The 12,120-nt window shown below is 43.6% G+C and overlaps 1 protein-coding gene across 1 annotated transcript in view; it reads right to left on the bottom strand.

Moving 5' to 3' along the window:
* Positions 1-12,120, bottom strand: part of LOC122939842 (alpha-2-macroglobulin-like protein 1) — a 128,320-nt gene that overhangs the window by 30,839 nt on the left and 85,361 nt on the right. The window contains exons 18-22 of the mRNA XM_044296032.1: positions 5,912-5,984; positions 3,953-4,178; positions 3,617-3,737; positions 2,690-2,811; positions 1,710-1,761 (exon numbers count right to left, since the gene is read on the bottom strand). Of these exons, the coding sequence (XP_044151967.1) occupies positions 1,710-1,761; positions 2,690-2,811; positions 3,617-3,737; positions 3,953-4,178; positions 5,912-5,984 (594 nt within the window). The remainder of the gene's footprint in view (positions 1-1,709; positions 1,762-2,689; positions 2,812-3,616; positions 3,738-3,952; positions 4,179-5,911; positions 5,985-12,120) is intronic.

The following is a 12,120-nucleotide window of genomic DNA, read 5'->3' as shown; positions in this document are numbered from 1 at the left end:
CCTTTACATTTCTGGATCAGTGGTTTCTAAACTATGCTTCTTCAGATATAGTAAAACCAAAACTTCAAGCATTTTCTGCTTGTAGAAGGTTGTAGTGTATGGGGTAAGAGAGTCATGTGTTGGACGCCACTAGTCTAGACCTTGCTTGTGATCCTGATTGTAAACAAATGAAAAAAAGACTAAAATACATCACCCACTTTAAATTGCAAATTTTAGTGTTTCAAATGCATGCCTCCATCAGAGCCGTATCCAATTGCTCCCTATAAACATCCTTTTGATTGCAAACAAAATTGAAGATCTAATATGCTTTTTTGAAAAAAAATGTCTAAAATTGCATCCAACTGACCATTGAAACTTCTACACATCCAAAACTTGTGTTCAACACAATCCCCCTTCCCAACCTCACAAGTGATGCCGCGTGTAAGACTCCTGAGTTTGAACCATCTGTGCTCTGAAATAGTGCAGCGCTGTGCATTTACTACCTTCCCACTGTGAAATTATAGTATGTTGCAGAGTGGGATGGAATTTAGACTTGAAGGAATGAGGGACAGTTGTCAGTCATGTTTAACTTAAGAAAGACAGGCTAGGAAATGTAAGAATGTAGCATTGCACAAAAAGACTACATTCACACAGGTTTATCCTTTTTACAGTCCGCAAATCGCAGATCCACAAGATATGGATACCGGCCATGTGCTGTGTTATAAGGGTAAATTCCTTAAATAAGCACTGATTGGGACTTCCCCTTAAATTATTATATTAACTTCTATATTCCTTATAATGTAGTGAATTAGGGATAGTTAATCAACATACGTAAACAAAGCCATTGTTCTGTGTCAGATAACCTCCAGACTCCACTCCCGTGTGTATATTGCACACTGGAAATCCTTAGGAGTAGTAGCTGAGAGATATACATTTTTGTGCACAAAGTCAAAGAGCTCAGGGCTGCTGAGAACATCTTCTAGGTAGGATGTTGTAGGTCACTATAGCTCTCTTATATTATCATGGGGCATTGGCCATTTGCTATGCGAGCAGCACAGCAACAGAAGCTCCCCCATTGCATTGCAGGCCATGATTATTACTTACCTTTACTATTATGTATGTGATTTGTGCTTTACCTTGTTAATCACACTTAAATAACTTTATCACTTAGCCTGTGTAAGCCTATTTGATCTCAAATCTTCAAATTGACATAAAAAAATGTGCACCCCGCACTTCCCGTAGGAACTATAAAAGACATGCCTGTTCTAGTCCACAAAACGCACCAAAATACAACATATTCTATAATTTGCGGGATGGACAGACGGATTTGGACAGCACACCGATGACATCAGTGTACTTTTCACATTTTTTGCAGAACGATAGAAGTGAATGAGTCCACTTCCGATCTGCAAAAAATGCAGATCAGATGCGGACCACAAATAGTCATGTGAATATACGCAAATAGAAATATTTGGTTCAGGAAAGTTGTAAGATGGGGAAAACACAATAGGGGAGATTTATCAAAGCTGCTGAAAAGGAAAACTTGGCAACCAATTAGATTTCACCTTTCATTTTCCAGAGGCGCTCAAAAAAAATGAAAGGTGGAATCTGATTGGTTGCTATGGGAAACTAAGAGAGTTTTCATTTGCACTAGTGTTGATAAGTCTTACCAATTGAGCTAGTTTTTATAGAAGTAAATAAATGACATGCTCTATATAGTTTTTTTTTACCTGGCGGGTATATAATGAACGTCTGTGTCTTTTCTTCTTCATGTCCCCTTGGCTAACAATAATAAAAAAAAATGAATTACTGGAGTTATTGCTCTATCTCTTGGCAGTGGTATAGAGGGGCTGGCAGGTTATATACAGTTCCTTGGGGACCACACGCCTAGGCCTTGAACATAGTAATTTTGATACAGGGGTAGGCATAAAACAGAGCTGTGACCCTGCAACTCAGAATGAATGAATAAATACTGAAGCAGTGGCTATTAAAGGGAACCTGTCATCAACTTTGTGCTGCCCATACTAACGGCAGAATAAAGTAGAGACAGGTGAGATGATGTCAGCGGTCTGTCATTTATAAGTTAAAAGTAAGTGGTTGCCGAGAACGAACATCACAATCCTTGCAGACTGGGCCTGGAAAAGAGTCCCGGCCACCTGAGAAGAGTCCTGGTTATTCATGAAGTCCTGCTCTCCTGCCCACCTGCTGATGACTGACCGTCTTCTACCTAGTTTTCTCCCTTTCTCTCTAGGAGAGAACTGCCAATCATCAGCAGATAGGTGAGAGGGCAATAGATTAGGAATAACCAGGACTCTTCTCAGGTAGATTTGACTCTTTTCTAGGCCTGGGCTGCAATGACTATGATGCTGGTTCTCGGCAACCTCTTACTTTTAGCTCATGAGTGACACACCACTGAAATCAGCATTTCTGTCACTATTTTATACTGCCCTCAGTGAGATCAGCATAAAGTTGACGACAGGTTCTCTTTAAAGGCTATTAATATAAGCACCTTGGTAAAATTCAGAAACAATTGCATTTTTTTACCTAATTGACATTATTTTGAAAAAAGAACAATATTTTTCAGCTTTGAGTTTGAACTAAATGTCTTAAAGGGGTTGTCCAGGAGTTTTTGTATCGCTGGGTAACAAGGAAAAAGACTCAACATCTTAAATCATAGTAGGGCATCGCTGTCTTACAATGGAGAGCTTACCTTGACCACAATGGTTTTCTCAACAGAATCTTCTCGATGATCACTGCTTATCAGTAAAGGATCCTCAGTACATTTCCCATCGACCTCTAGAGAACCACTGTCTACATGGACCTTTAGGGTCTCTGAAAATTATATTAGATATTAAATCAGGTCGTTCTTTAATGTATTACATTACAAATGAGTACAGAACATAAAGAGACTTTTTTTATATATTATTCTTACTCCTTTACATGATCCAACACTTGTTCCTTACCTAGTGGATATTCAATAGTACATGTATGTACTAATGTATGTATGTATGTGTTGTCACAGCTTCAGGGCCAGTGCAGTGTGACTGATGAAGAGGAATTACATTAAACAGTTATGACCTATTTAGTGGAATACTTGTACTGGAATACCCCTTTAAAGTTTAAAGGGCATCTGTCAGCAGATTTGCACCTATGAAACATGTCCACTTGGCAGCTGAAGGCATCTGTGTTGGTTCCATGTTGATATGTGCCCGCATTGCTGAGAAAAATGATGTTTTAATGTATGCTAATGAGCCTCTAGGAGCAACGGGGGCGTTGCTGTTACACCTAGTGACTCAGCTTTCTCTGCAACTGCCGCACCCTCTGGACTTGACAGGGCCAGTCAATAAGAACATAATCACAGATGGTCCTGTCAATCAAAGTACAAGGGGTGCGGGAGTTGCAGAGAGAGCAGAGATTCTAGGTGTAATGGCAACGCCCCCGTTGCTCCTAGAGGCTCATTTGCATATAATAAAACATGAGTTTTCTCAGCTATTGGGCACATATGAACTTGGGACCAACACAGATGCCTTCGGCTGCCAAACACACATACAACAGGTCAGCCAGTGTCATAGGCACAAATCTGGTGACGGATGCCCTTTAAATTTAAAATATTATTTGGTGTAAATGAATACAGTACTTGGTTTCACTGCTGTAACATCCCAGGTGAAACTGTGTGCGTGCCCCTCGCAGACACATCTGGCTTGCTCCCTGTTCTTGACTGTTGCAAATTCCTCAGAATCCGGCAATGACACGACAATCTGTTTTAATAAGAATGCAAAAATGATAAGTAAAGAATTAAAAGACGTGCTGCGTGGTTGCTGCTAGATTGTATGGAATCATAATAAATGCCAAACTTTCAGTTTACAAATTTCTTGATTTTTTTTTTTCTCATCAATGGAAATCCACCACCAGAAAATGGATGCCATCAATCATTTTCAGCGGTAATTTTTAGATTTATCAGCATCTTTCTTACCAGAATACATTTCTTTGCATAGCTGAAGACCACGGCTTGTATGGTAAATTTCTCTCCTTGTACTACAGAGTAGGGGGCCATCAGGTCAATGAAGTAAGGTTGGAAGGTGGTGAGCTCAACACCAGTGACACTGGCAAAACCGGTCTTGCTTAAGCAAATGGCATCAGTCACCCACTTAGTGATGCTGTGTGGTGTAGCTCGATTTAGTACAGTGTGTCCGTCTGAGCTGTAGAACAAACATCACACAGGAATAAATTAAAGGAATTCTGTCATCAGGATTTTAGCAACAGAGCTTGTCACATTAACACATCAGTCTCCTCGATTTAGTTTAAAATATACTAGTCTTACTGCCATATGTCTTGTCATTTCTGTAAAAATCGCTTTTATTCATATGCAATGACCTCTCTAAGGAGCTCAAGGGACAGCCGTTGCAGCACAGCCGTGCCCATTCTCCTGGAGCCTAGCACCGCCCCACTGCAAATTATTCACTCCTTTCATCGCTGACATCATTGTTCTGGTGCACTGTAATCTCGCGCATGCGCCCTGGATCCACTCATCATAAGTCCTGGCAGCAGCCTCAGCGAACGAAGCGCGCATGCGCCAGCTGCCAGCATGCCTCCTCTCCTGCCCCTCTGTCTTCTGCCTGTCATGAATCTCGTGCCACTCCGCTCTTCCTTTCCGGGTCAAGCGAAGTGCGCAGACAGCTTGCGAATGCGTGCTTTGTTCGCTGAGGCTGCTGCCAGGACACCGAACGCGGCATCTGAGGGGTGCAATGACGGGGGAGGCGCTATCACAGCTCCCTGTCATTCCACCCACTACTTGCAAAAAAAAAATGTGCTTCATGAAGTAATCAGTCACAAAGCGCATTTTTGGGTGAAATTCTGCAAATCAGCCGAATCAAACTTTTAAGAAAATCTCTAATCACAACCAATCTCAAGGAAATTCACTTGCATGTTGCTAGAACTACATAATGATTGAAAGGCTAAGTACACCTCTAGGGGCAATTCTTTTATGATTGTATTTTACTCATTTTGGGCTAAGAATCTTTTTTTTTTCAATGAATCTTTATTAAACATATGCAGATGTTCTGTCACAAAGGGTTAACTGTCTAGCTGTGTGAATACTTTCACTTCCACTTTGTAAGCTAGAAATAGAATCTAGTAAGATAAGAATTGAGATGTAATAAGTGTTTAGGAGGAGGTCAGAGATCAGAGATAAGGAGCTGTCAGCTGAGCTGCGTGATGGAACACAGTAAAGACAGAGCATGCTACTAGAGAATCTCAAAGCTGTGTAGAGAAAGAGGCTCAAAAGTTTTAATGAATACAAGTGGAAAAAGGATTTGAGCTCAAAATTAATACAATGCAGTAATAATAAAAAATTAACCCTTAAGTTAATTTGAGCAGAACTACAGGATGTCCTGTTATTACAGCTGTATTATGTACTGCTAAAATATAGCTTAGGCTGCTTTCACACTAGAACTTTTTGCGGATCCGTCATGGATCTGCAAAAACGCTTCCGTTACAATAATACAACCGCATGCATCCGTCATGAATGGATCCGGTTGTATTATCTCTTCTATAGCCATGACGTTTTCTATTGTGCCAGAATGTGTCAGAGAAAACAGATCCGTCCCCATTGACTTACATTGTGTGCCAGGACGGATCAGTTTAGCTCCACTTTGTCAGGCGGACAGCAAAATGCTGCAGGCAGCGTTTGGGTGTCCGCCTCCAGGGCGGAATGGTGACTGAATGGTGGCAAACTAATACATTCTGAGCGGATCCTTTTCTATTCAGAATGCATAAGGGCAAAACTGATCCGTTTTGGACCGCTTTTGAGAGCCCTGAACGGATCTCGCAAACGGAAAGACAAAACGCTAGTGTGAAAGTAGCCTTAAACTGGCTGATAGGCAGTAGCTGTCAATCTCAATTGCTATACGTTGACATTATTATTATTACTTACTCCACAGGAACGACTTCAAAAATCCAGCTGTCTGTAAAGTCCCTTCGTGTGAAATGTTCTTGTATCTCTTTATCTTTTCCAAGAAAATGTAAGATTGCATTAAAATAATGGCACTTAAAAGAGTAACAATGCAACATGTACAGAATTCAAATATACTTTGCCACCCTCCCCCAACTTAGACAGAATGGTGTAATATCAATCACTGTAAAACATGGAAATGTAAAAATGTGACAATGTTATTTCATGTGTTCATTTAGATGTGATTTTTAATATGTGCAATACAAAATATCAATACAATATCTTACAAAATAAGGGTACTTTCACATTTGCGGCAGAGGATTCCGGCATGCAGTTTCTCTCCATTCAGAATGCATTAGGATAAAACTGATCAGTTCTTTTCCAGTATTGAGCCCCTAGGATGGAACTCAACGCTGGAAAAGAATAACTGTAGTGTTAAAGTACCCTACGAGAACACCTTTGTTTTTTTACAACTTAAAACACAGTAGTCTTGTATTGTATTGTGCATAGAGATGGTTTTGTAATAAACAGGGTTTATTACAAGAAAATATTTTTACGTCTTATTTGCCCTTGTGCGGTGCAGTTACTGTATATGTTCTAAAGCATTTTTTTGGCTTGCATTAGTGGGAAAAAAAAGGGCTTATTAGTTGTTGTGTGGTGAAGTGAGAAAATTACAGACTTTTTTGGGGTGTTTTAATTTCCTTTTTATTTATTTGATCTAACAGTATGTAATAACAGACAGAGAAGTGACAGGCCCTGCACAGGGGAGTGGCAGAGGCCTAAATGTTTCTGGCGCAGGCACAGGTCGTAGCAGAGTAAGGGGGGCGTGGAAGCAGGAGTCGCAGCGAGAGGCCTGAGCTCCCAGTGTCATCTAGCGGTCGTGTCTTGACCAGCAGCCCAGCGGTACTTGAATGGTTGACTCGGTCATCCACTTCATCCCAAGTGACATCAGCCACCCCCAGCCAACAGTCGGTGAGTTCGTCAGAAACAACCCTTAGTTGGCATGGCCCGGGAGCAGGCCCTGTGTCCTCACCTGTCCTCAACCTGCCTCTGTCCTTTTATGTTCCCTCAGCCAGAGAAGTATTATTTGCTGTGGGCTCAGCTCCACTATACAGTGAGGACAAGCTACTAGAAGACAGTCAGCAGCTACTGGCCAGCCAAGATGTGGAGGAGACATCCGCCCCTTCATCCAGTAGGTGGGCAAGTAGTGATGAGGAGAGTGGCTTGGGAGCTGGTGTTGCGAGCGGTCAGGCTCCTGACCCAGAGACCGTTGAGAAAGACATCAGTGACCTGCAGACAGAACTCGATGATGTAGCTGATCACACTTGGGAGCCACAGTGTCAATGTTGGCACCATGGCCCTGCGTCAACATATGCAGCGTCACCAGAAAGTGGCCTGGGAGAACCATGGCTTTGATGTGGTGGTCTAGCCTGCCGCAACAACCGCTGCATCACTAATGTTGAGCGCAAATATTCAAATTACGAATATTGAGAATATTGCAACTTCGAGAATATTTCGAGTATAGTGCTATATATTTGTTTTTTCGAATATTCATCATTTTTTTTACTCGAAAAATCGGCAATGTAATGATCGCATAATATGCGAAAATTACGCAATCAATACAGGCATGGGTCAAAAAGGAATATATAGCATATTCGTAATTTTTTTCCTTCTGAAGTTATGATTCTTCCCTGCTTAAGTTGCTTGTCAAGCAATTTAAGCAGGGAGGAATCTTGACTTCATATTGGAAAAAAATTGTGAAAATTCTAAAAAAACAAATATATAGCACTATATTCAATATACTGTTATATATTCATTTTTTAGAATATTCGTCATTTATTTCCATCTGAAGTCATGGTTCCTCCCTGCTTAAGTTCCTTGATAAGCAACTTAAGCAGTGAGGAATCATAACTTCAGATGGAAAAAATTACGAATATTCTAAAAAAATTATATATAGTACTAAATTCTATAGTGCTATATATTCCTTTTAGACCCACGCCTGTATTGATCGCGTAATATTCGCATATTACGCGATCATTACATTGCCGATTTTTCAAGTAAAATAATGTAGAATGTAACGAATATTCGAATTCGAGAATATTCGCCAAATATTCTACTAAATATTAATGAAATATTGCAAATTCGAATATGACCCCTGCCGCTCATCACTATGCATCACCCAGTGGCACACACCCGATTTCAGGCAGTCAAGGCTCCACCACCTCAGCTGAAGGGAGCTGTCTGTCCATCCCATCGTCTGCTGGTACTGATGCTCCTGCTCCTCCTCCTACTCCTCGTCAGTCATTCCGACAGAAATCAATCACCGAATCGATTGCCAAGAGACAACAGTATGCGTGCACTCATCCAACGGCGCAGAAGATGAATGTGCTCCTGGCCAAGTTGCTGGTGCTGCAGTCCCTTCCTTTCCAAGTGGTGGACTCTGCACCTTTCAGAGACATGATGGCTTGTGCCGAGCCGAGGTGGAGAGTTCCAAGCAGTCATTTCTTTGCCAAAAAGGCAGTACCAGCCCTGCACACGTATGTAGAACAGAAGATGGGCCAGTCCTTGAGCTTGTCAGTGTCTGCCAAAGTGCATGGAAGCACAGACGTGTGGACCTGTAACTACGGTCAGGGTCAATAGATGTCCTTTAAGGTCAACTGGGTGAATGTGGTTCCTGCACAGCCACACCAGCAACTTGGCCAGGTGATGCCGCTTCCGTCTCCACGTTCTCACGCCGTTGGTTCTGCGACAATGTCCACCTCTGCCTCCTTATCCTCCACCGTGTCCTCAGCCTCCACTGCAGGGACAATTCACAGTGCCCCTCCAGCATACCACATGAACAAGGCACGGCAGTGTCACACTGTTCTGCACCTCATTTGCCTGGGTGAATGCAGTCACACAGGGGAGGAACTGCTCCATGTCCTTCATCAAGAAATCGATTCTTTTCTCTGCGACAACTCAAAATCAGAACCATGGTGACCAACAATGGGAAGAGCATGGAGTCAGCGCTGAGTCAAGGAGGGCTGAGCCATGGTGCCTGCATGGCATACTTGTTCAATCTGGTTGTCAAGCATTTCCTGACATCTTCCACTCATCAGCAAGCCTATAAATGGCCAAGAAACTTTGCATGCACTTTAGCCACTCATACACTGCAAAGCAGACACTCCTTGAGCTGCAGTGGCAGAACGGCATCCCCCAACATAGGCTGATATGCAACATTTCCACCCGTTAAAATTTCCACCCTCCATATGTTTGACTGACTATGCGAACAGAGAAAGGCCATAAACGATTTCTTGATGATCCAAGCGGACAGGACTACTCCTTTGTGTAACTTCGATGTCAGCCAGTGGCAGCTGGCTGGTCATGGGACTGCAGACATTGTGCCTAGATTTCATGGCTACATGATCCCTGTGGGGACTGAACTGAAGGAGGAGGAGAAGGAGAACAACCGGAGCACAAGCAATGTGTAGTGAAATGGGTGGTTTTTCTACACAGGTGACAGGTGAGGAGGAGCAGGAACAGCTAGAGGAGCTACAGCGGCGATGAGGAAGAGGGGACAGAGGACCCAGACACACTGTGGCAGTATGCAGTGGAGATGGAAGCAGGGAGTCCCTCCGAGTCACTTGTGCAAATGGCCTGATGCATGCTGACTTGCTTGTGTAGTGACAGCTGAATTGTCAACATTCAGCAGAGCGATGACTTCTGGCTCTCCACCTTGTTGGATCATCGCTACCAGTCCTAAATGGGGGCCTTTTTTACACCTGCTGAGAGGGAGGACAAACTGAACTACTATAGAAGCATCCTATGTAGTCATTTGGCCGCTGCCTATCTGCACCATCGCCCATCCTCTCACATGTCTGACCGGGGGGGCCCTCTGCGCTCACATTTCTCTGACATGACTGCTGTGGCAGGGTGGGGAGTAGGAGCAGCTCCAGCTCCATCAGCAGCAACTTGAGTCTAGAGTCGCTGATGAGCAGCTTTCGTCACACACCTAGTGAAGAAACTACTCATCATCTGCAGCAGCAGCTAGAACTGAAGCAGGACCTGAACCAGCAGGTGGTGGCATACTTGGACAGCACCCTGCCACCCTGCATTGAAGATCCGATGGACTACTGGACAGCAAAACTGGATTTGTGGCCGCAACTGGCAGAGCTTGCCCTGGAAAAGCTCTCCTGCCCGGCCAGTAGTTTGGCATCAGAGTGGGTGTTTAGTGCGGCAGTGGCCATAGTTACCCCAAGAAGAATTTGCCTGTCCACCCAAAATGTGGAGAGACTGACTTTTGTCAAGATGAATCAGGCATGGATCAGCTAGGATTTCCACCCACTAATGCCTGATGCATCAGACTAGATCTTCCATGCTGCCACACCAACACCTTGACAAAATAGATCAGTTTCTTCTGGCTACCTGCCTCAGCTAATATTCTGATGCTGCCACCCGCCTGGTGTCACACATCTGATGCCAAGTGCTCATTCTTTAACACACCATCTTCAACTGGTACTGGTATTGCCACCCACCTCCCCACTATGTCACCTTGCCACTGTGTGGTCCTCTGATGCTGCTGCCATCTCAACAATATGTCACCTTGCCACTCTGTGGTCTCTTGATGCTGCTGCCACCTCCACACTATGTCACCTTGCCACTCTGTGGTCTCCTGTTGCTGCTTACACCTCCACACTATGTAACCTTGCCACTCTGTGGTCTTCTGATGCTTCTGCTACCTCAACACTATGTCACCTTGCCACTCTGTGGCCTCCTGATGCTACTGCCACCTCCGTATTATGTCATCTTGCCACCCTGTGGTCTCCTGATGCTGCTTACACCTCCACACTGTCATTGTGCCACTCTGTGGTCTCCTCATGTTGCTGCTGCTGCCACCTCCACACTGTCATTGTGCTACCCTGTGGCCCCCTCCTAAAGCTGCTGACACAACCTCCACACTCTTTCTTTGTGCTAGTCTGTGGCCTCCTGATGCTGCCGTCACCCCCACACTGTCATTGTGCCACTCTGTGGCCTCCTCCTGATGCTGCTGCCACCTCCAGACTCTGTCATTGGGTCACTCTGTGGTATCCTCATGCTGCTTCCACCTCAACACTATGTCATAGGGCCACTCTGTCGACTTCTCATGCTGTTCTTACCCTCCCCACTTCATGACTGGGCCACTATTTTGCCTTTCGGCCTGGCTGACATGATTTATTTGACTCTTCTTCTGATCTGTCAGAAGGAAGGAAAAATGAGGTGCACCATGGATCCTGTCTATGTAACAGCTGTAAGGCCTGCATGACATGGTCCCTATTTTGCATCAGAATTGGCTTATGATTTGGTAGCCAAAAGCAGGAGTGGGTACAAAACACAGAAGACATGCAAATACTCAATTCACGTGGCATCTCTGTTTTGGATCCACTCCTGTTTTTTTGGGCCTTAGCAATACTGATGTTACTGACCAAATGCTGACCAAGTGAAGGTGGATGTTCCACAGACACGATCCCTTTTTGGTGGGTTATTGTTTTAATGGATCAGAGGAAGGGCAAAATAATCAGTGAAGTAAACACAAAGTTACTGCTGTCACCCTCTCCACTCTGTCGGGGGGCTCTTCTTGTATAAGCATTTAATAGAACAGGTTCTGTAGACTGCTATGCGGAATCAGCTGATGACGGTGTAAAAGGAGTGCGCTTCTTCTTGTCGCTAACATTGACCTGTAAGGCTGAGTTCACACTTGAGTTATTTGGTCAGTTTTGACCCCGTAACTGCCCAAATAAGTGATGGTGTGCATTGATTCTAAGAGCGACGCCTGTCATCTGCAGGTCATACTGACTCACAGTATTATTTCACTACCAAAGCAGACTCCCTATGCGTGTTACTGCAAGGCACAGTGTTCTACACCACTATAAAGGCTCTCTGCAGCCAGGAAATAGCCGTTTTTAATGCAATTCACCACAAATAAATTCAGATCGAACCAAATTCTTTTGAAAAATTCGGCAAACCTGCTGAATCGAATTTTTGAGAAATTCGCTCATCTCTAATTGTGCACATTGTATATTCCTGAATTGGCAGAATAATTTTTTTCATTTATGTCCCTCAAAAGATAGAATACAGCTACGTCAATGAAATATTAAAACAACCTCATAACTATAGGATTGGGGCTAGAATACAGGTGAAGATTTTCATGCAATTTTTTGCGTTTTTTTACCCTT

The sequence above is a fragment of the Bufo gargarizans genome, chromosome 6 (assembly GCF_014858855.1).
Source record: "Bufo gargarizans isolate SCDJY-AF-19 chromosome 6, ASM1485885v1, whole genome shotgun sequence".
NCBI lineage: Eukaryota > Metazoa > Chordata > Amphibia > Anura > Bufonidae > Bufo > Bufo gargarizans.
This window is presented reverse-complemented; position numbering and strand designations above follow the sequence as displayed.